The sequence below is a fragment of the Prosopis cineraria genome, unplaced genomic scaffold (assembly GCF_029017545.1).
Source record: "Prosopis cineraria cultivar Desert tree isolate PC_DT_omini unplaced genomic scaffold, ASM2901754v1 PC11, whole genome shotgun sequence".
Lineage (NCBI taxonomy): Eukaryota > Viridiplantae > Streptophyta > Magnoliopsida > Fabales > Fabaceae > Prosopis > Prosopis cineraria.
The window spans coordinates 4,344,686-4,368,714 of NW_026555342.1; the positions used below are offsets into that span (position 1 = coordinate 4,344,686).

Below are 24,029 nucleotides of genomic sequence, written 5' to 3' on the forward strand. Positions count from 1 at the left end.
CTAATTTTTTTAACCAGCAAGAGATCAATCACACAATATCAAATAGCCATTTGGGAGGGGGACCCAAACTCATTTTTTGAGTTGAGATACTTGATAGAAATTTGAAGAAGAACAAAAAATTGAATAAGAGCCAAGTTGAAAGCTATCACTCTGTCCTCATCCTGGTCCACCTTGTCCCTCACCTCATCTCAGCATCTCTCTCCCAAGCCAATCACCGAACTAGATGACTCTCTGAAACCATTAGAGACCTGGAACTGCCGACCCCTCCATTTCCAAGGCTTGCAGACGCCATGGCTGACTTACGCAACTATTCCAAATGTCACTATTTGCTACTTTCCGAATATTCTGCTCCGGTGCTACCAAATTCCACCAAGACACTGCCAACCTACAAAAATTTATTAATAAGCCACTCAAAATGACGAGGTGAAAACACAAACTGTGATGTCCATGAAAGTTTAAAATACAAGGGAAAACGCCCCGAAAAGTTGATATAAAAACACAAAAGCATGCAATAAAGGAATATTAAATAAATTTCAAAAGAGCAGCTTTTTCGAGATTTATCAGATCTAACCTTTTAAACATTCAAACCTCAAATCAACCCCACTTACAATCAATCATCAAGCATAGATTAGACTAAATTCAATCAAGAAAAACCCAAATTTCCAAAAATTCACAAATAATATCTATCTAAGGAAGCACAACTCACCTGCAAGCTTTCCTGATCAATATCGAACCACGCTCTTGCATTTTACAAAGCTCCAGTTTCCAAAATATGAATATCTTTTTTTGCCTTGAAACAAAAACAGAGAGCCGATCGAAGAGAGTGACCTGCTTGCTCGCGATCCTATGAACCGTTAGATTTTTCTTTACAATTTTTTTTGTTCCTAGGCCAGAGCTTTTGGGAGCGACACCCTGTTTCTCTACGAACAGTTTCCCTGTGAGCTTTTTCTGTTGTGTTTCTTTTATGATTATCGTTCTGATACAATCCATTCCGTCTTCGATTCTCTCATACCAACTACACGTATTGGAGCATGTGGACACAGGACACTGTATTATTATTATTATTATTATTATTAAGATTTTGGTACGAACACTAGAGCTAATTTATTTCAAGACAGGAGTCCCCCGCCTTGCACCAGTAAAATAATACAATCGGACAACACTTCTGGTATAAAATAACTTACGCGTGTCAATAAAATTATCATCAATAAAAATAATATTTATATTAAGTGGAAGGAGGAGAGGCAGGCAAGCAAGAGCGCCGTGGCCTCCCTAATTTTTTTAAATTTTTTTATATTATATATTTTTTATTAAAAAATATGATATTTTTATTTAAATTTCACTCCAATAAAATAATTATTTATTTTTTACTAATCCTATATTTTTATATTTATTCTTATTAAACACCTTACAATAAATATAAAGTTATTATCAATAGGAATACTTTTAAAAAAAAGACAATGATTACATCTTAAAAGATTAAAAATTTTTATATTTTTTAATATCCAGCTCCTCAAAAAATATTTTACATTTTTTAATAAAGGGAGTAAGTATTATATACTTTGGGCTCCCTAAAATTTATAAAAATTTATAATATATACATTTTATAATCTTGGCCTTCTTTATTTTTAAATCTTGACTCTGCTCCTACTTATATAACAATGTGTAATAAAAAATTATGGAAAAATTTTAACTAGGATCAAGATGTAATTTAATTACTAATAGGTCTTAAAAAATTTGAAAGTCAATTCAATTCGGGGGGAGTAAAATAAAAATAATTTCAATAATAAAAAGATCAAAGTACCCTTTCCTTGTCATGCAGAATCATTAATTGTTAATTTTCTTACTTCACTTATTAATTTATCAATATGAGTTGTAAATTACATGAATTGATATATTAATAATTATACAAGACTTGGCATTAGTTGCTCAATTACAAGTAGCAACATCAATTATTAAATTAGTAATTTTATTTGTTAATTTACTAATTAAATTAACAAGTAAAGTTAGCAAATTAACAACTAATGTTGCTACTTATTTGAGAAATTGATGTAATTTACAACTTATATTTATAAAATTAACAAGTGAAGCAATAAAATTAATAATTAATGATTCTATGTAATAAGTAAAGGGTACTTTTATTTTTTTACCATTAAAATTATTTTTACTTTAGTCTTCTTGGACTAAATTACAATTTTAAATTTTTTTGGGCCCATTAGTAGTTAAATTGTATTTCTAGTCCTTAGTTGAAATCCTTCCTTTGTACTATTTATAAATGTACCTAAAGCATTTTTTTTTTATTGTGCAAAGTTAAAGTAAAAGTGTTTGACGTATGATTAGATATTAATTATAAACACATCTCTTAATAATGATTTAAGTTTTAATTGATCACGTTATGACTTGTAAAAAACTAAATTATAATACTCCTTTCGATTTTTATTATGAGACACCTCCAACTATTTTATTGAAATTAAGGAAAGATGGTTAAATCATTAAGACATTAACTTTGTCCAAAAAAAATAATAAATTTCCTATTTTATTCATATTTAAATAAAAATTTTTAAATTTACATTACATTTTCTATTACAATTAATGAATTTAAATGAGAATAACATTAAAAAAAATAAATTGGCTAATACCTCATCAGATATCCTACATAAAGAACCATTAATTTTTTTTCTGAAAGGTGTCTTGTAATAAAAATCATGATGAGTATATGATAACTAGATTAAAAAAAATAAAGAAAGGATCCTTTTTGTCATAAACAACATAATATCTTTTATTATTGCATTGCAAAACAATTTTGTATAACTAATTTTAAAAAAGTATATATACTGATTTTATGAAAAAGTTAATATTCATCAATATTCCACTGGCTTCATTCAAAATATTATACTGATTTTACAATTCATAACTTTAAACGCGCGCGCGTATCTTGCATATTTGATCATTTTTTATTTTCAATGCTTGTTCAATATATATAATAGTTTTAGAAATTTTGATTAAAAATTTAAAAATGAACAAAAATAAATGTAACTGGTTCAATAACTAGTTTGACTGATTCGAAACTGATTTTAGATTGCTTCGTGGTCAAATTGAACTTGAGATTAGTTTCCATTCTCATCAACCAATTTGGTCCAACTTAATTCTCAAAATCAACAGTGTTAAACTCACGGATTTAAATAAATTTATGATAAAAATATAAACTTAAATTATAAATTTGTGAAATTTACCTCTATTAATAAATAATAATCAAAAATTTATTATCAAATAATTAGAGTATTAAATATTACCATAATTTAATTTAAATATATTTAAAATATAAATTATTAAAATTAAATATATCTACGTTGATAAATTATTATACAAAACATAAAAAATTTAAAATAGAGAAACTTATTTTAATATTTTATGTTTTTTATTAATATTAGTTTTTATCTTTTAAGTTGTTTTTTCTTTGAACCTGATTCTATAACTTTTATGAACTAAATTTTTGTATACTTAACTTATTCAACTTAAAAAAAAAAAGAATGAGCTTAATAAGCTTACATCTAATATGAGTTTATGAGTTAGTTGACATGATTTTATAAGCTAAAAACATAAAAATGGAAATTCGGCAATAAACTCATGAGTTTAACAAAACTTGTTTCAAGTTCAAATTTATGAGTGAATTAACACAATTTTATAAATTAAAAATATAAAAACATTAAATTTAAAGAGTGAACTCAAGAGTTTAACAACTATATTTAAAATATAATATATAACATGTTAACCTTTAATATAAATAATACAATTGCATGCAATGATCGAAGTTGATAAACTCCCATTTATTATCAATTTCATTACTTCCACGGCTTTACAAGAAAAGAACGTGAGACAATGATATCAAAGATAATATACATGGGAAAAAAAATTTTAAGAGTAAAATAGCTTTAGGTTAGTGGATTTTTTTTTTTTCAATTTTGATAAAATTGTTTATTAGTGGCCCAAAGTCTGCTGAAAGTTTTCGTATCTATTTGTCTTTTATGAGTCAAGATTACATGATTGAGTCTTTGAATTTTTTATTTGTTATGCTTTTATTTTTAAAATAATTTAATAATCAACACTATAGCAAGCCACATGGCTCATTGGCCACACAAAGCACAATCATGTAAAAACAAACAAAAGATCAGGTTTTATTAAAAATTCCATTATTTTTTTCTCAAGTAGAATCATTCTCTCTTTGACCTCACAATATAAATTTAAAAATTAGAACAAAAGAAAATTAAAATTAAAATTAATTACAAGCTCAATTGAAATTGAAAATAGTACCCCAAGTGTATTTTGTCTCTTCATGACATAAAGCAAAGGAAATGAAATACGCTTGAAGAAGTAGGGTGTGCTTCTCGAGACCAAAAGTAATTAGGGGAGTGAGATTACTATTATTTGTCCACAATAATATAATAAATTAAAATTAAATCCAAACGCTAAGCCCACTAGATTAAGAACAAAGTCAAATTGTCAGGTTGAAACTTGAAGTAATTTAACTCCTTTTACTATTACATCTATAAATATTAAATAGAAATGATGTCCTTATTTTTTTTCTATTACTTTATTAAGAGTAAAATGACAATGTTATATTGCACGAATGATTAACTTCTTTAAATGAAAATAAGTTAGTGAAGATGTTACCAGGCATAAATTATATGGATCTTTTAAACTTATTATAGATTGGATCTAGATTCTAAGAATGTCCCAAAATCTCTCACTCGGCCACGCTACAACCATATGATTCATTGGCACTTGAAAATTTACACTTGACTTAAAATAAATTAAAAGGTTAGTTAAATGGAATTATATGAGAGAATGTATTTCAATTGTTTCCCTACAATTATATGAACATGGATCAAGGCATATGGTATATCAAAAGGTAGATTATGATTTTGTGTTCTCCCTGTATTTTATGTCAACATCTCCAACAACTATTTGATTGCATAATGATTTTTATAGTGTCATGTGAGACACTCACTGGGTGAGAGGATTTGGGGCACTTAGCAAACTTGAATCTAGATTTAATTATATGTATTTACCAATGATATATGAACCAAGTGAAATGAACTCAATTATCCTAAATAAAATCAAAATTTTAAAATTTATGAATGAAAAAATTATTTCAAATAAAAAATTTCACATATGTCATAGCTTAAAGGAAAACTTTCTCTGCCTTATAATCTAGAGCACTCTTTTTTTTTTATATCAAAAAGAATTTAAATTCAAAATTTTAAAATTAAACTAAATTGTATATTATGAAAATAAAGAGCACAATGTCTATTGAAGTTAGAAAAAACTCGTAAAATATATATAAAACTTCACCAACACAATTTGACTAGGTTAACATGAATTACTTTTCCATTGAATGATGATGTCCACAAGTACGAGCTGTGTCTTCAATTTTTGAAAGAGTGGGGACATGCATGTGCGCGCATGGACAAAGAAAAGGTCCCTGTGATCTGACCATATAACTACTAAAGTACTGTTTTAACATCAACTACACAATACTAAAGAGAGGAAAAAAAGGGGCAAACTTGAATGATAGAGACAGACACATTCAATTCATTATTCTTCCTATTCCACCTCTCACATGCATATGATTCACCTCATTTTACTTTTGAAAAAGATCAAGATGACCCTTTTGGTTTTGATTTGATTCACTTACAAAATATGAGTTGAGAGTTGGTAGGTCCAAGTTTTTCAGTAATGGCTTGATTTGATTGAGTTTTGAGTCCCAATGTGAGTAGGTCCAGATTTGTTAGAAAGAACATTGGTTCATTTTGATTTTGTTTGAGGTACAATAACCAACCAAACCAACCAACGCTCCTAATTAGATGTGATATCAGCACAAGGAAAACTTAGCCTCTTGTTTGGTATTTTTTGTCGGTGGAAATTATTTTTTTCCGTTGCAAATATAAATATACTGTTTATTATTTTCTAGTTACAATCATCATTCCCTTTTTATGCTTATGTACTCAATGACATGAATATATTTTTTTAATCGAGAGGTTTAGTCCCCAAAACATCTAAGTTTATACATCAAGTCATAACTTACTAATGGCCACCAATTTTCCATAGTTTTTCAGAGGATGAGTTGATCAGCAGTGCAAGAAGTCGAGAACAACTTTCTTTTTGGCCTTTCCTATAGACAGCTTAGCCAATTAGGAATGTACAGCAGCACCCATAGGGTGTACATAAATACATCAATAGTACAACATGTGAAAAAAGAAGGGAAAATGATGGCACAATAAAAAAACTTCATTGATAGATTGTAAGAGCAAATGATTGCTGGCCTATACAACATTTTGAGATGAAGTAATGCTTAAGGAGTTGAAACTTTGCTCAAAGATGATTTCATATTCCAATTGCATCAAGCAACTCTGAATGTTGAGACACCGAGACCAACGAATTTGCGACAATGGCACCACTAGCAGCAACTGCCGGGACTCCAATGCCAGGAAAGGTGGAGTCTCCACAACAATAAAGCTGTGGTATAGGGGTTGAATGTCCAGGAAAGGTACCTTTACCAGCTTCTATAGCTGGTCCATATGTCCCTCTGTTCCTCCTAAGAAACCTTCGATGTGTTAGAGGACTTCCCACCAACTTTACTTCACACTTGTCCCGCCTAAAACCCGGACCAAGAGCGCGTTCCACAGCTCTCCACATTACCTGGCAGATAAGAATGAATCAAGCTAGTTAAAAAAACAGCTTGAAAGTATAAGAAAAATAAAATCCAGAGCAGATATTTTTTTAGATCACTAGAATCAAGATCAAGTTATGGAAACAAATAAAAGCAGGGTTAATTGAAGATGATTATAGGTGGTCTAGGTCTAGGCTAGCTCATGGGGGATTAAGATATTTTGTAGTAGTAAATATAAGAGAGTGATAAAGAAGAAATGGATGTATGGGACCTACTTCCTCTCGTTTCACCCATTTCTATTTCTTCTACTTGTCTGAATACCACAAATACAAACCTTACATAACTGTTGAATGCAGAGAATCTAGATCTAGTTCATGGAAATTATTTTATCATGAATTTTCGCTTTTTTCAGTTGGATGTCCATTAAGTGGGCCTTGTGGGCTTAACTAGCTCAATTAGGGTTTTCAAAGAGTCTTCCTTAGGTTAGGATTATTCTTTACACATTTAAAGGCACATATTGTAAACTATTTTAGAAAGAAAGGGAGAGTTAAATGAAAATTGATTCCTTTGCCCATTTAAAGGCACACATTGCAAGATACTTATGGAATTGTGTTTATGGTTGAATAAAAGGCATTTTATCAAGAGATTGATCTCCTCTTATGGGTGCCATTCTTATAATTAGGGGTCCTAGAACAAGTTCCCTTAGGGTTCTAATTTTTTGAATTGCTTGTTCTAGATTCCATGGATTTGGCTTCCAATAATATTTTCTGGATTCCTAGGGCAGCAGGGCAAGTCGCCTAGTGAATTCACATCAGTTAGTTACAAAGTTTGAAGCTAGAAAATCTTCCCAGATTTCACGATGCAAAACACATAGAGACATATCACGTTTCACGTTACCTAGCTTCACAGGTCTCAGTATTTCTTTAGCTCTGCGTGGTTTTGGCAATCTGCTTAGTCTTAATAACTAAAGCTAGTCAATATCTAATCAATATCAATGACCAAAATTAAGTATACTCATTTTCAACTAGCAATGAGAAGAGTTTATCTAGGAGGTGCTTGAAGCCTTGAATGCCAATATCATGTTGTTAAGGGTTTGTTTAATCATGGCGAAACATTTTTGCAACTACAATTTTTTTTAATACAATTATCTAATATCCAATATTATTGAGTCAAATTCAAGTATTTTTTATCATTTGATTAAAATTTTCAAAAAGTGTTTTTAGTAAATTAATGTTCAGATTTTATAATTTCAGTTTGAGGATTTTTTACCTAAAAATATTAATTTATGCTACTAATCCTGCTTCTTCTTTAAATTGTGCTACCATTTAAAAATGATTCTCTGTTTTGTTTTTCTTAAAAAAAAATTAAAGAAGCTGCACTTCCCCCTTAAAATGAAGCCTTTTCTCTTCATGGCCAAACTGGCACTAGGTATATTCACATACCTCTGACCTTGCAGCTTTGAGATCTCTGTATTCAGCACTCCTGCGATCAAGCCCTTCCCACAAAGCAAACGGTTCAGTTCCAGGCATATAAGCATGCAATACATGTTTCCCTGGTGGCGCCAGATTAGGACTCAGCACACTAGGTACCGAGATCAACACAACATTCTGATCAGCATCAACTCCTCTTTCCCATTCATTTACAACTATGTGATGAATTCCCAGATCCTTACGTATACCCTGGTCAGTAGGACATCATAACAATGCTATCCCATTTGTTTAAAAGCTTCAATAGTGAAAAAAAGGAAACGAAAAGTAAACTAGGCTTTCAAATTGAAGTAGCAAGTTTGCAACTAGCACAAGCAATACCGCTGATTTATAAGCTTCAAGATATGATATGAATACTTTATGGTGTAACAGAAGTGAAGATACACCAATATACTAGAGAAGAAAAGCTACAGTGAACTAAAGTTTTCAGAACTATTAACAAGGCACATGGTCCTCGAACTAGACACATAAAAACACTAAGCACATATGGACCCTCCTCTATTATATTTGCTTATTCCCAAAATAAAAGAATCAGTTTATGATAATAGTTTCTAAAATGACAAACCTCGGCATCAAATCCTAAATGGAGATGCATGAATGATTCACATTGAGGAGTTGAGTTAATCCTGTCAGAGTATGACTTAGGAACAACTTCCTTAGGCAGCAATTTTAAAGTGTCCCACATTGATGCATTGCTGACCACAGCCTTTCTAGCACGTATGAACTGTAGAATACACATATCCACATCAATAAAGACTAAAATATAGATGTCAAAAAATGAAAGTTGATTTAACCCCCCTACTTTATGTTTTTTTCCTTCCAAAACATACTTACCTGACCACTTCTCAGCTTGACTCCAATGGCTCTGTCCTTCTCAACTACAATATTTTCCACATGACTTTCAAGAGAAAGCCTTCCACCAAACTTCTTAAGTCCTCGTACAAGGGCATCTACAATAGCAGCACTTCCATCAATTGGATATTCAAGACAACATCCTGGTTTGTACCATTCTGCGAACATGTAAATCTGGAAAATCAAAGAAAGAAATTGTTCGGACATTAGTAACAAATCCTGAGGCAAATGCTATGAAGCTAAGTAAACATATATACTTCAATAATTAAAGGATGCGCACAACTTCAACTATGTGCATCCTGTCAAGGATCACTTCATCTCAAAACTCAAAAGTTGTTAATTGTGAGTTCACGGATAGTTTTATTGTAATCTCTAAATATCACATCAAAGAACTTTAGGCTTGATGTGTGGGCAAAGTATAGGCCCACCATAACTTGTGCACGAACTAAACTTTAATTAAAGGAATGAGGGGTGACATGATGGAATTCTTGATCACATAATGATGAGGGCTTGATTTCATGTTAAAGACTGCTTCAAGTTAAAAGCTTGAGCTATTAAGTGGAGGCTCGTAAACAAATCATTATATCTTCCATATTTAACTATATAACCAGAAGCATGTTCATGAGCTACAATGGTTGTTTCAGATAAATGATATTCAGCAATTTTATATTTAGTTACCATCTCTGCTGAGAGTATACCATTAGATTTCACCCCAGCTAGCAAGAATGACAAGAGATCAACCCAGTTCCTTATGAAAGTGTCTTTCAGCTCTAATGAATCAATTATTTCTGAGAATGGTCTAAGAAGTTTCATTGCACCAATAGCACCTTGAGGTCCCATCTGAATAATAGATTTTAAGAGAGAAGGAGCATATCTAGCTCCTGCAGTGGAAAGAACACCCAAATCTCCTCGAATAGATAGAGGAGGAAGAGCCATTGCAGCTGCAGACAATGGAAGTATAGCATCCTGTCAAAGATATTTACATTTTGACATATGAGATGAAGCAAAACAGATTTCAAGCTTCTCATCTTTTGAATAGATATCTTCATAGAAGTAGGAAGAGTACTAGCAGAACTAACAAGAAGTTTCTTCCATTCTTTCACAGCATTGGGACTTGCATACCTCTCAAGGTCCTGAAAGATAACCACACAATGCATAAAAATTACGTTTGCCCATAAAAACTTATGATAAACCACCAAAAACGGCAAGGAAAAGATTAATAAATAACCAAATTATGATTATATTACTCTGTATAACATAACAAAAATATTGATAGATTTGAAATGCTTCACTTGGTAGGTATGGCACAAGAGTAAATTCTCAACAAGTAATACCAAGAAGTATAAGATCCACCAATTTAAAATATGAACCAAGCCCAAAAGGATGAAAGTTATGCATAATAAGATTTTATATTTTTTTCACCGAAGAAAAGAGAACACTAAAAAGGAATCAAGCATGCATTGAACGTATAAAAACACAGGTTACTAGTGGCAGAAAAACATATACCATTAAAAATTCACCTTGAAAAATTCTGTAGGTCCTATGCGTGACAGGAATTCACCTTCAGGGATGTAAACCATCCATGAATCATAAGTGGCACATGGAAGAGACTCACCCAATGCATCCAGAACCTAATCATAAAGAGAAGGGACCTCAAACTTAGGTGCTTGAAATTGAGCACAACCTTTAAGTCCAATCAATGTTTCAAGCCTAGGATAATTACCAATACAGATGCAGTAAAATACCATTAAGGTGAAAATTTGGAGATGTATTGTTGTCAGTCATCAATCTTAAAGAAGATGGGGTGGGGTGGGGCAACAAAAATTGAATTACCTGAGCAAGAGGATTCGCCTGAGGACCCCTTGATTGCAACCCAGAGAATAGAGATGGCCCAGAATCAAACTTATACCCTTTGATATCGAAAGAATGGGCAGCACCACCAGGTAGGTCATGGCTTTCTAGCACCAGCACATCTTGTCCGTATCTAGCCAAAAGTGATGCACAGCTGAGTCCACCTATACCACTGCCAATGACAACAACATCAGCTTCGGGCTTCCCTGAAATCCATCCCAAGTTCACGTTAGAAATGCCATTTTCACGTTCCCATTATTAATAAAATGAAGCTTTAGCCAACGAAAACAGCAAAGGTGGCAGTTCACACTTTGACGTTTGCTCTTGAAATAAGAATTAATCGCTGGCCAAAAATAATTATATTTCTCCCCATTTTGCCAAACTTTAAAATACGACACATAGCAGAGTGTTGAAACTTCATACTTTAAAATATCAAGTTCCTTAGAAATAACCAGATACAATAATGTAATGAACAGATTATCACATGCACCTAAGCCTTGCCCTTCATGTACATGGAGAGAATTTTCAACGAATACCCTTAAAAGAGATTAATGTTAAAACTTCCAAAGACAATACACTTGTAACCATGAAAAGCTAAAGGGAGATGATGGACAGCTATAGGTACACATTCTGGCTAAAGTCTTCATTCTTCTAGAATACAAAAGGAATCAAAACAACAAGAAAATCGCTTCCACTGAATGAGTATCACATAATAATGCATCATTCCCCTTTCTGGGTCAGCAGGGAATTACAGCACATTAGTCCCCAAGAAACAAAAACAAAAAATTTGGAAATTCACAGACATCTATCCAAAATCACCATGAAAATAAGACAAAAGGAATAAAGGAAAGTAAGAGACCTGAGAAGGAGTTATTTTCTTTGAGGGAGAGAGAAGCACCGGAAGAGAGCTCCTGGGTGTTGGAGCTTCGCGCCAAAACAGATTTCCTATTCGATGAGAACCTCAATGCGGGACTCTGAGGATTCAGAAATTTGACGAAGTTGGGGAAGACACCAACTGCCATGGCAGAACAAAATTGAAACGCCATGACACTGAAGACAGAGATTGGGGCCCCTTACTCTTGTGGTGAGATTGAGAGGCGAGTCAGATTAATGGCGAAGTGAATAATATTACATGCTGTCTGTGTAGTCTTGAAATTAGCCACGTCACTATGAAATTCATTTGTCATAATATCTTCCTTTTTCTTTTTCATTTTTCTGTTATTTACTGGATAAAATATATTAATCAAAGTGGGCAAGGAATATATTCATGACTATTCCCAATTTATAAACTGTGATAATTTTTATAGACATATTGCTTGATGGTGTTATTTTTTTAAGAAAATTAGTGTTACACTTACTTGACTAATTTAAATCAGGTTAAATTACTTCAAAAGATATTATTTATTTGGAAAAATTGCTAAAAAAGCCATGACCAGAAATTTAATTGCTAAAAAGGATTTGAAAATATTTTGGAAACAAGGTCATTCACTCTCAATAATTAATGAAGGTTAAACGACATAAATACTTTAAATGATATAAACAAATAAAAATTGAACAAAGTTTTTGCTGTCAATATATTATATAACATCATTCGCTATTAATACATCACAAGTCCTTGGCTGTCAATAATTAAATGATAATATATAATAAGGTTTTTTAGTGTTAATATTTTAATTAAGTCTTTCGGTGACAATTTAGTAAACCCTAAAGAACGAGGTCATTTAATGTCAATATATTATATGTAATATTTCTCTTATGATATATAAATAATCTTCCATGATATGCAGATGCTGCCTTTCTTTTACAATATGCAGCTGAACTTCATTAAAATGTATTTTTTTTTTGTATCTTTGAATATTCTTTGTTAATTTTACTTTTTAACCTTTGGAAGTATATGCAACATTTTTTTCACAACATTCAATTAATTTTTAACAAAATATAATTTTCTTTATATATTTGAACATCACTTATGTATATTTGAATATTCCTTATTAATTTCCTTCATGTGCAACCTTTTTTTTTATGACATGTGACTGATTTTCAATGAAATACAATTTTTTTTCATATATTCAATATTATTTATGCATATTTAAATATCCTTTGTTAATTTTCCTTGTGAATACCTTTGGAAGAATATGCAACCTTTATTCCAAGATATGCAATTAATTTTCAATAAAATGTAACTTTTTTTTGTATATTTGAATCTCACTTATGCATATTTTGGGAAAAAAAAAGTCTTAGTATCAAAATTTTACATAAAATGCACCTTATATTCAAAAATGTTTTTTGCATATTCTGAAAAAAAAATTCTTGGTGTCAAAGTTTTTTATGAAATGCACCTTATATTTGAATACACTTTCTACATATTCTAAAAAAAAAAAAATCTTGGTGTCAACATTTTACATGAAATGCACCTTATATTCAAATATACTTTTTAAATATTTCATTTTACATGAAATGTATGCTATATTCGAATATGCTTTTTGCATATTCTTAAAAAAATATTTTTGGTGTCAAAATTTTACATGAAACACATTTTATATTCAAATATGTCTTTTTGAATACTTTGAAAAAAAATATCTTTGGTGTCAAAATTTTACATGAAATGCACTTTATATTCAAATATGTTGTTTGAATATTCTAAAAATTATATCATTTTTTATAAAAATACCCATATATATTCTAAAAACATGAATAAATATTTTAAAATTTTTTTCATTTTTTATGAAAACACCTCTAGATATTTTGAAAACACTTATTGATTTTTTTTTCATGAAAACATTTATAATCACTACTATTATTTGTAAAGTTTATTAACACGAACTTAAAGTATCAAGAAAAATAAATGTTAAAGTGTATTCCTAAATCCAAACCTAGAATAGAACAAATTTTAAAATTTTGAAACAAATGAAGGATGAGAAAAAACAATTCAAAGAAAGCCTTATAATTTTTTATTTGACTAGACCATAGAAGAGAGTGACAACATACAAGCCTTAGGGTTCAAACTAAGAAGAGCATCATTCTTTACTCACTCTCCCACCATTTGCAAACCATGACCTCGACACCCACCACTGCCATAATCACCATTGGACTCACAATCACTTGGCACCACCATTAGAATTATGACTTGTTGCCCAAAACAATGTCAATATCGCTACAAAAAATTGCAGGGTAGTGAGAAAGAAGGGAAAGGGAAGGTATTTGGTGAGGGTAAAATCATTATTTTCACCTTCCAATTAATGACACTAAAGGACCTCATTGGAGAAACTTTTCCAAATCCTTCTGAGCAAATAAATATCTAGTGAAAGTCTTTTTTTAAACATTTTTTCTTGTTTACTTTTGCTAAAAATTATTAATGAAGATAGTTCTTAAAATTTTCTCTAGTGCTGGAAAGTACAAAACTAGCTGATTAAAAATTATATTATAGTTATGATAAAACACTTCTCAAAAACATATATTTAAAATACATGTTATTAGTTGAAAAAGGGTATACTAATTTCATTTACCCTTCTTTCGTCGAAAAAATGTTTTCAAAATCCTATCGATCATTAAATTTTTCTAACACCATTTTGAAGTTCAAAAATAACTATTTTAAGGAAAACATCATTAGTTTTTATTAGAAGTTAGAACTTTATCATCAATAAATCGACAAAAGAAATTGTATGGGAATTGAAATGCAGATGATGTGTAAAGTAGGCATTTATTATTTTTTTTACTGAATATTTTTTTTTTAACGGGCTACTTCTTCATTCAAATGTCATAATCTAATTAAAAAAGACAACAGGAAAAATACTCAAAAGCTTCCTCTTTGGATCTGGCAGACGACCCTAATTTTTGACGGCCGTGGCTTGCTAAGATATTTTCCCTCTTACGACCTTTTAGTTACAAATGTTAAACTAACTAATTTCTACTTTTCATCCTTTATATTTTTGGACTACTATACTTAAACTTTCTTTATTTTTAACATATTGGTCCTTTTTTATCAAAAAAAATTAAAAATTTAAAAAAAAAAACAACACAGAATATCGCGCTTGAGTTTACTACAACATCAGGCGTTAGCATACCTGACTAGTTCTACCACCAAACATTAATTTGAACCTTGAGTTCTATTATGCACAGGATGCATTGGCACAAAACACCAAAAAAGACTGTTGCAAGGATGCATATTCCCAAACAAATTAATTGAACATATAATGAACCAGCCACGTAACACAGCTATGTTCTGCTGAGAAATCCAACACCACACAACCTGTGTACAAAGGGTATATATATTCTTTTGGAGCCAAAATCAGGTAGCATCCACACAGTAATAACTTGTGCAACACCGCATCAATCCTTATTACCACACCAACCAACCACCTATAGTAATTCCCATGTCTAGCCACTACAAGAAACTCCATTCACATATCCTCAAGGCTAGAGGAGAGCCTACAAAATGGCCCTATGTGTTTCATCTCATCAAGTACTGAGTAGATATCTTCCAAAACTGTCCAGGGTTATACGCAGGCACTCACTTTGTATTTGGCAGACCAATGTTAATGTATATATATAAGAACTAAAAAGAACAGGCAATACACAATGCCCTGTTCTTATATTTACAATTCAACTGCAGAAGATGACCCATCTACAAAACCTGACTATACCCGTTACTCAGTCAAACTTCAAGGCTAGGCAAGTATGTATATCCATGAGTCACCAAGCAGGCAGCGACTCATCCACTACAAGGGGCATTTCATAATTTGTGATACCACCCTCGTTTCACTTCTCTCATTACTCCGGGCCATCTCCAATGAAGTTATGTTTGAAGGCTGTAGGTAACTCAAATGCATCAATTTGGATCAACTGTACTTTCCTCTGTTGTATTGAAAAAGAGCCTTTTTTGACCACAAACTCATTTACTTATAATTATCTGTCAACCAAAAAAGCGACAGAATCCAGCCACCAGCTAAAGATGCTCCAAAAATGTAAGTCAGCATGCTTTTCTGAAAGGAAAATCATAAACCTTGATACAAGTGAATACAAAAGCAATGACCTTGACAAGCTCAAGCACAAAGTTAAGCTATCAAAATAACACAGATTTACCATTTATCTACTTTTAATTAATAGAACCAATAGCAGGTTCATCCAACTCTGTACACCCCCCCCCCCAAAAAAAGGTTCAAAAAGTCCTTATCTACTTGCATGGTTGTGGAATAGAAATCAATATAAGATATATAATTATAAATGTAAATCAATTAGATAATTAAATACATTAGAATGATTTGCTTTAGAAAACCACACCCACTTTCTCTGTCCTTGGCACTATTATTGCAATCTCACTGTGTTTGCCTACTTTCACTCAGTTAACAAGATCACGCAATCCTTTCTTTACTGTCATGCCAACTTCCTCAGGAAGAGGTGAAAGAGCTTCCGGCAAGAAAAGGAAAACTAACACCTATAGAGCTCAATATCGGTGCCTCAACAAGCTCACACGAAGTTCAATTAGCTAAGTCATAATATTGGCACATCAACAAGCATATTTTAGAGATATGCGTCCCATTTCCAGTTCAGAAATCTGTCTTACCAATCTAGATATTTTATGTGCCAGAACTTGCTTTTTGCACCCACACTTGTTTCTGAAAATTTATTTAAAAAATAAAAACAGTATTAACCTTGGATGTAACTATTAGACAAAAGAGGAATGTGCAGAGTAAGGTGTCATGCATGCAACTTATATACCTCATGTGAACCATAAACAGACGCACTGCTTCTTCTAGGATGCTTCCCTTCACTTGAATTAGAATAGCCATCAGCATCCTTCATCCCATGCGTTGGTCCACGGCGACCAAGATGCTTACTGAACCCTGAATGTCAAATAAGCATTGAAATTGAGGCACACATAATATAAAGAAATAAATGCAAGCATGGGCATGAATGACGTCAGTCAGCAAAACAACATCAAAGATCTACCATTCCAAAACCAGAAACTAACCATTTTCTGATGACTGACTGGGACGCGCATTTCCAAGAATTTTTATATCCCCTCTTTTTGCATCTGACATGTCATGTTTAGACTCTGTGTGACTTCCTATATCATATGCAATCCATGAATAAACTTTTAAACCTCAGATCAGGATGAAAAGCGCACGAGCAAGTAGAAAGAGGTTTTCCAGAACAATTCAGCCATCAATATAGCAGATATACATTTTAGCTAAAATGACTTTTTTGTCCCCCTCCCCTTTCCACATTCACAGGATTAATTCACAAGCACTTACAAAAGCAAAGGAAACTCGGTACCTTTGGTAGAATCTACTTGTGAGGTTGCAGACAATGGCAAGAAGTCATCATTTCCATTAGAAAAAGATGACCATATGCCACGATCATGCCTGTCCTTGTTTCTGGAATGACTCCCCTGCCTCTCACTAGAAACATGCATATCATTCGCACTAATCCTATCTTCTGGAGCCCCATTTGAACCCTTTGTAATCAATTGCACATGTGAGGGACGAGGTGCCCGTTTTTCCTTCTCCAAAATGGATGCTGGAATTTGCTGCTCAGAGTGGGGCCTGGATGACTGGCTTTGACGTAATTCCTTGTTTGAGAGTATGCGTCTAATTATTCTTCCACTACCTTCCTGGCGCTGGTTCTGCTTTGAAGTGGTTAAGCCAGAAGCTGCCTTAGCTGAAGCTAAATTGTGCATCTGTGACATGCTATCGGAATCAGACACCTGCACAATAAGTTAACCACAAGAAACATCAGACTCTGAGCAGGACTTAAGTTAAAAGTGATCCCACAAAATCAGGCAGCTTTGGATAGCGCAAAACCTAAACTCAATCATAAATTACTGGGTTACCATATCATCTAAATATATACGCTAAGAAAACATACAAGCATTGATGCTATTCATCATGATTGCTATAGCATTGAGTCAGCAGACAACATAAACTAAACCCTCACAGTCCCTTTAGTAAAGTGTATTCATTATGCACCATGAATTATTTTGGATCAAAGATAGAGAACAAGATCTTCTGACATACCAATATTACAAGTACTTCCTCTATTGAACACAACCTTTGTCATTCCCAACTATTCATATGTGATGGTACACGAGAAACCAATATCATATAATGCAGAGTATGTCATTATTAAAAGAGTAAGGTTAAGTTCAACAAAAGTGTATACCAGTTCCACTAACAGTGAACCAGAGAGAACAATATTTATGGTTTTAAGGATTGCATGTAATTGATTAAAAATGCGTCACTCGTAATATGAATTAAGTAACTTTCCAATTGTAAAGTGATCAATCTGGAAAACAAATAAAGCAGAATACACAATCAATTGATGCAAACTAAACGGTCTGTAATTAAACATCAACATTAAAGCTACCAATGTAAAGAAGCATGATTTTCGACAAAAACAAAAGGGATAAAGGAAGTCCCTTAATAAGTTTTGCTTCACTCTCCAAAGAGTAACAAATCAAAATAACACTCCAATTAGCATAGAAATAATGAATACAATCCAATGTCTTTCTATTTCTACATGTGGCCTTTCAAAAGAAAATGGAAGTATACTGCAGCTTCTCACATGTCAAGTATCCATTTAAGTTTACCTAAGCATAGAGATTTAAAATCAATCCCTTTATGATGCACCCAGTACAGCAATACATAGAACTAGCCATTGGATTACAAAGAGGGTAATTCAGAATCTCACAGTAATTGTCTCCCTTTTTTTCCCTTTAAGAAGCAGGATTTTCTTCTTCCCAGAATCATTAGGTCCGGCAACTCCTGAGAAAAAGGAGAAAGTGAAACAAATTTCCATTAAAAGTAACAGAAGTTTCAGTAAAATAATCGACAAGTCACACAAAGAACTCCATGTATATATTGAGAAAAATCATTATTATGTCAGGGTCATTTTGCTTATGTATTTCCTAAAGTCTCCAATACCATGTTTCATATGCTAACAGAACTACGAATTTCAAAAATGGAAGAGTTCAAGCAGAGTTGAAGGTGACAAGATAATCAAATCAAATCCTTTATAATGGTCATTGTTAATCTGACAATGATTATAGGAGAAGGACTATGACAGAAAACATGACTATCATAATGGTCAATTTTAAAAAGTAAGGAGTAGAAAAGGAGAAGGTTGGCAACAGGCATGATCTGTGGTAGTTATTATTATTATTATTATTATTATTATTATTAATAGCCCATCGCAGTTCAGATTGTTCCCTACTTTAGAAACTCATGATCATAGTAACCCACATCTTAACGGGAGAGGAAGCTGTTAAGGAAACTCTTATGTGTTCGCCAACAAGCCTCAAAACATAACAATAGCCCCATTGAATTATGATACAATTTGGGAACTTTGGATTCAACCATACCACTCTCATCTTCCAATGCTTGATTTCCATCACCAGTGGCTGTAACTGTAATTCTATCAGAAAGATGTTGATCACCTTGCTTTGGAACAAGAACGTAAGTTGATTTGTCTTTTACAGTAGCACTTTTACCAGGGTCTCTTATAACATACTGTCCATCATACAAGAAAAAAATTAAGACGAGACAGGACATGCATGGTATAAAAAAGGCAAAGATTTCTTTCGGGATAAAAATATTACTAATGACCTTTACCCCAAAAAAAAAAAATACTGATGATAATTGATAATAATAATACCATAAAACAAAAAATAGTACACACAAGATCATCCATTCACAAAAGTTCTGAAAAAAAAAAAAAGAGGAGGAGGAGGAGGAGGAGAATAGAACAACCGAGAAACTAACTCAAAAAGTATTCCAATCCCTTTTAAGTTCCACACGATAAACATTCCAGTGCCTGAACAAAACTAGATAGAAGTTTCAGTACAACTTGACAACTAAAGCTACAGGCCCTCTGACACAACCTAATAATTAATTGAAGTTTGCCCAAGCTAGTGAATCCAAACACTAAATTTCACATTCTGCATGAAAAGGACATTTTTCTGTTGCATTTTTTAACATATTAAAGTTTAAAGCATCATACCATTGTGGTGGAAACCCTTTTCTTCCCAGAGCCTCGTCTTAATGAACCAGAACTAGGACTTCCACTTGATGATGCACCGACCCTTCTGCTCACTTTTCCATTAGACACTGATCTCTGGACAAATACGAAACATACGAAAAGGGCATAAATGACAGAGCTGTGTCACACAACTGCACACAAAATGACAACCAAATAAGTTTATTTGAAACTTCCTAAATTTGTTTATGAGCAGAGATACCCGTGATCCCTTGGCAGCTCTTCTCTGACGCACAAAGTCCATCAATGGTGTAACTATAGGAATGTCTTTTGTACCACTTCCTAACGAACAGAGACCAGATAAATGATGAACGTTTATGCATCCTCTTATTTTTAAATCTATCACAAATACTTGTATTAGTAAACAAACCAGATCGTTCTGCTTCCTTTCTCTCCAACTGTATCTCAGCACTAGGAAGATTCTCAATGGGCTTGGCAAGAACTTCAAGAAACTCCAGATACTCAGAATCTGATTTTTCACCATGGAAACGCTTCTATTTATCAGAAGGAAATGATTCTATTCATAAAAATTAAGTTATAGAACACCTATCAATGTAAAGGACTTCATTCTTTGTCAGCAGTACCTTTGTATATGGTTCCTTCACGGCCATCCTTTTTTGACACCTGCTTTGGAACACGTTGAGAAGGAGCATATTCAACAATGACTTTGAACTGAGTTCCTGATACAGAAAAAACCAGAATTATAGAGAACCTGATTCAATATCTAGCCTCAACTTTCAAGGCTTCTCATTCAAGAAAATGTACAATGCACGACAAAAAATATAAGTCCAACTTGGTGTCTTGAATAGACATAAATTTTTCTAGTTCAAAGCAACCAAGGAGAAGTTATTTTCTAGATCCATCAAAAAATTAAAACACAACACAAGAGGCATCCCCGTTCTGAGAATTGAAACTGGGATTACCAGATTGCATCCCCTTTGGAGTGGAAGAAAGGAATTTTATTCCAGCTTTAGATTTTTAATTTATATAAATAATAAAACATAAAAATAAAGGTTTTAAATGCACTAATGGTCCTGATAGAAACTTAGGCGAGAAAAGTAAATGTGCCTAATATGCCTCATCAAAAGATCTGATTAATTACCCTTCTCATTCACAAAGATATGCCCATCAAAGAACTCTGCAAACTCTACAACATCCTCTGGCTTCTTGAAGTCAATGTAGGCTCTAGAATAAGATAGATTCTTCTGGCTGAAAGTTCACTCAAAAAATAAAAAAGTTATAAGAATGCCTTGACATCTATTAACAATCAATTATGTGATTGGTAAGGCTTCATCCATTAATTATTACTCATATAACAGCATCGAGCCTTTAAAAGCAAAAAAGGCCCCATAATTAGAGGCGTAAATAATCCACCCTATTTGTGAGCAAAGTGGGTGCAGCTCCTTCAATGCTTGAATTTGGGCATATATGGTGATTTAGCAGACGCAATACACCTGACCACGAAAAAGACAATATCTCCGGTCGTAAAACCGATATCAATTGTTGTCTTTATGTCTTTACAAACCATACAAAGACAGCATTATCCGTTTCCAGCAATCTACTTTACTTTCGTCATTAGAGTTACCGTCATACTGTTATGCCGAAAATGCAAGAAAGACAAATGACAGACAATAAGACAATTTCCAAGTGTAATTACCCAATTATTTTCATCATCACTGGACTCTACGTAAATATTAACCAAAAAAATCCACACAACACCTTGGGCAGCCATTGCTATAGCCCTTAACCAACCAACTTTCAATAATATGAAGCATCAGTGGCAAAGTTCACAGACTAATAAACCTATAAGAAAAAGAAATGAAAAAGAAAAGGTGCATTGCACCCACCAAAGACTTTCACTGATTCGATGATAACAAATTCAGTAACGTCAATTCAAAAAATATGTGAAGACCTAAATTCGATTTTCAATAAAACCCAGAAGAAATAAATAAAAACATAAAAAAAAGATAAATCCTTGCAAGTTACAACGCTAATAAAACACAAACCTAAACCCGGTTTTGCCAGGACGAAAGGAAACCCAATTGTAGCGCCCAGCGAAGGAGCCATCGATTTGGTCCAGCAGCGCAGCCATAGAAATGGTCGGAGGCAAGTGCCGCAGCACGACCTTCGTCCGATCCAACGCACCCTTCATGCGAACCCAAAAAAAAAATCCCACGAAAACGAAAAACCCTAGCAGTCGACAGTCACCAAAACGATGAAAAAGGGAAGAAAAGCCGAAAACCTCAGTGAAATTACATCTTCTCCGCTGCTTCTAGGCATCAATCAGGGGAGTCCCAATGCCCTAATTTGGTTGAAAAACCCCAAATTGCCATGAGGAAAGGACAGAGAGTTCAGGCCAAAGGGTAGTTGCGAGTGAAAGCATATACGGTTGCGTTTTGAGCTTTCCGTTTTGCATGCGACCATACGAGGTGGCCTTTTTGTCAAACCAGACTACGTAACTCCTGTGTTGTGTTTTCACTACAAATAATAGCTAAAGAATTTTGCTGGTCAAGAAAATGACTTAAAACTGTTTTTACTAACTTAAAACTTTTAAAAGTGGTCATATTTACGTTTTAATATTTATTTAAATTTAAATTCTGATAAAATTAAATTGAAAGGGAAATTTACTCATGACTCAATATAAATACGTACAAGAAATATTGAAAGAATTAAAAAAAAGTGTTGAGCCAAAATAGTCACATAAATTCATATTTTATATCAGACTTAATTTTAATATTTTCTTACCAATTTATTATGAATATTAATATTAATATTGCTTTTATGATTAGTATATATTAATATTGGCAAAATATAAAATATAAATATATTATAATGAAATTAAATTTGACAGTAAAAAATATCAGTATTATTATATAATTCCAACTAAATTGAACTCTTTTTTACCTATTTGAGAAGAATTAAATATAAACACCTCTCTTAATAATTAATTAAACTTTATTAGAGAGATAACCCCCTCTAAATTCTATAATAAAATAATATTCTCTCCATTTGAAAATGTAAGGCATTTTTTGAAAGGTGGGTATTTAAAAATATAAGATATTTTTAATCTTTTAAAGTGTAATTATTTTTTTTCAAAATGTCTCTATTAAATAAATAACTTTATATTTATTTTAGGATAAAATACTCTATTAAATAGGGTTAAATATGAAAAGATGGGGTTAGTTTGAAAATAAGTAACTATTTTATTATAGTAAAATTTGATTAAAAATATCTTATATTTTTTAATCAAGAAAATAATTATAATTATAATACTTCTAATTAGAATATCACTTGGCACAACTTTTGCGTGTATTGCCTACTCTGTGTGTCATCCACTCTTGTCTCGCATAATTATATAATAAAGAGATGCTTAATTACAATAATTTTTCAAAGACTCGATTTTTAAATATCAGAATTGTTGAAATAATTTTACTAAATAAAAATTATTCACTTCAGTGTTCAAGAATTTATAAGTTACTAAATCAGACAAAAATTGTGTAATGCACAGTGAAAATAATTAAAAAAAAAAAGACGCTAGACAATTCAGTAGCTTAAATTTTATTTAGTAAAAGATAAGATTCATTTGACTTAAATTTTATATAAATGTAATTGTAAATTTTGTCACATTTTGTAGTATTTATTTGTATTATCTCTAAAATCCTTATTTTTAAGTTAGTGAAAATAAGGATAACTATCGAAAAGAAATGTAAGCTTAAATATTTGGAGTGTGAAGAAAATAAATTATTATCCTGAAATATTTAATGAAAATAAAAATTTTAATTTTTGAGTGATACTATCACACCTCACATGTAGTCGAAAGTTAGAAGCAATGTTTTTTTTTTTTTTTTGAGCAAAAATTAGAAGCAATGTTTTAAAAGTTGAAAGATGGTCAACCAAAAAGCTTAGCGGGCCTCTAGTTTTATGATCTAACGTTGTTAAAATAGAACACCAAATTCTTATAATATATATATATATATATAACACCAAATATTTGATGTAATAATTAAATAAAAATAATAATATACTTAATTATTAATAACATTTAATTATAGATGATTTTTTTAAATCATACATGAATGAGCTCAAAAGCATCTACATTTGCATTTATAACCATAAACGTTTACCAAAAAATGGGC

The 24,029-nt window shown here is 32.0% G+C and overlaps 3 protein-coding genes across 6 annotated transcripts; all 3 read right to left on the bottom strand.

The window, feature by feature from the left end:
- Positions 1–186: 186 nt before the first annotated feature.
- LOC129285598 (uncharacterized) lies at positions 187–1,020 on the bottom strand. The gene is made up of 2 exons (XM_054921349.1): positions 707–1,020; positions 187–385 (listed from the first exon to the last, which is right to left on the bottom strand). Exons 1-2 carry the CDS (start codon positions 988–990, stop codon positions 241–243), a joined length of 429 nt encoding a protein of 142 aa, XP_054777324.1. The 5' UTR covers positions 991–1,020; the 3' UTR covers positions 187–240.
- Positions 1,021–6,144: 5,124 nt separating this feature from the next.
- LOC129285075 (prolycopene isomerase, chloroplastic) lies at positions 6,145–11,954 on the bottom strand. Its single transcript, XM_054920621.1, has 9 exons — positions 11,720–11,954; positions 10,843–11,066; positions 10,530–10,640; positions 10,089–10,142; positions 9,688–9,975; positions 8,992–9,183; positions 8,723–8,881; positions 8,113–8,349; positions 6,145–6,699 (listed from the first exon to the last, which is right to left on the bottom strand). The coding sequence occupies exons 1-9, from the start codon at positions 11,904–11,906 to the stop codon at positions 6,385–6,387; spliced, it is 1,767 nt and encodes a 588-aa protein (XP_054776596.1). The 5' UTR covers positions 11,907–11,954; the 3' UTR covers positions 6,145–6,384.
- Positions 11,955–15,026: 3,072 nt separating this feature from the next.
- LOC129285891 (regulator of nonsense transcripts UPF3-like) lies at positions 15,027–22,313 on the bottom strand. 4 transcript variants are annotated; one of them, XM_054921850.1, is made up of 13 exons: positions 21,900–22,309; positions 20,996–21,102; positions 20,478–20,573; positions 20,264–20,362; positions 20,096–20,175; positions 19,858–19,971; positions 19,220–19,367; positions 18,550–18,623; positions 17,137–17,566; positions 16,832–16,927; positions 16,579–16,703; positions 16,424–16,475; positions 15,027–15,842 (listed from the first exon to the last, which is right to left on the bottom strand). In XM_054921850.1, exons 1-12 carry the CDS (start codon positions 22,043–22,045, stop codon positions 16,437–16,439), a joined length of 1,554 nt encoding a protein of 517 aa, XP_054777825.1. In that variant the 5' UTR covers positions 22,046–22,309; the 3' UTR covers positions 15,027–15,842; positions 16,424–16,436. The 4 variants fall into 4 exon arrangements, with proteins under 4 accessions (XP_054777825.1, XP_054777827.1, XP_054777824.1 ...); XM_054921852.1 differs by lacking the exon at positions 16,832–16,927 and having other exon boundaries at positions 21,900–22,311; XM_054921849.1 differs by lacking the exon at positions 16,424–16,475 and having other exon boundaries at positions 21,900–22,310.
- Positions 22,314–24,029: the final 1,716 nt, after the last annotated feature.

What these genes read in the sequence shown, in the direction of transcription:
- LOC129285075 (XM_054920621.1), bottom strand. Translation starts at nt 11,906, where the DNA reads ATGGCGTTTCAATTTTGTTCTGCCATGGCAGTTGGTGTCTTCCCCAAC. An exon ending in AGGCGAATCCTCTTGCTCAG is followed by an intron (nt 10,641 to 10,842) that starts GTAATTCAATTT and finishes CTTTATGATTAG; the next exon opens with GTTCTGGATGCATTGGGTGA. An exon ending in AAGAATGGAAGAAACTTCTT is followed by an intron (nt 9,976 to 10,088) that starts GTTAGTTCTGCT and finishes TATCTTTGACAG; the next exon opens with GATGCTATACTTCCATTGTC.
- LOC129285891 (XM_054921849.1), bottom strand. Translation starts at nt 22,045, where the DNA reads ATGAAGGGTGCGTTGGATCGGACGAAGGTCGTGCTGCGGCACTTGCCT. An exon ending in GAGCTGCCAAGGGATCACGG is followed by an intron (nt 19,972 to 20,095) that starts GTATCTCTGCTC and finishes GTATTTGTCCAG; the next exon opens with AGATCAGTGTCTAATGGAAA. An exon ending in CTGTTTATGGTTCACATGAG is followed by an intron (nt 15,843 to 16,578) that starts GTATATAAGTTG and finishes TTTTCCTTTCAG; the next exon opens with AAAAGCATGCTGACTTACAT.
- LOC129285598 (XM_054921349.1), bottom strand. Translation starts at nt 990, where the DNA reads ATGGATTGTATCAGAACGATAATCATAAAAGAAACACAACAGAAAAAG. An exon ending in TTGATCAGGAAAGCTTGCAG is followed by an intron (nt 386 to 706) that starts GTGAGTTGTGCT and finishes AAATTTTTGTAG; the next exon opens with GTTGGCAGTGTCTTGGTGGA.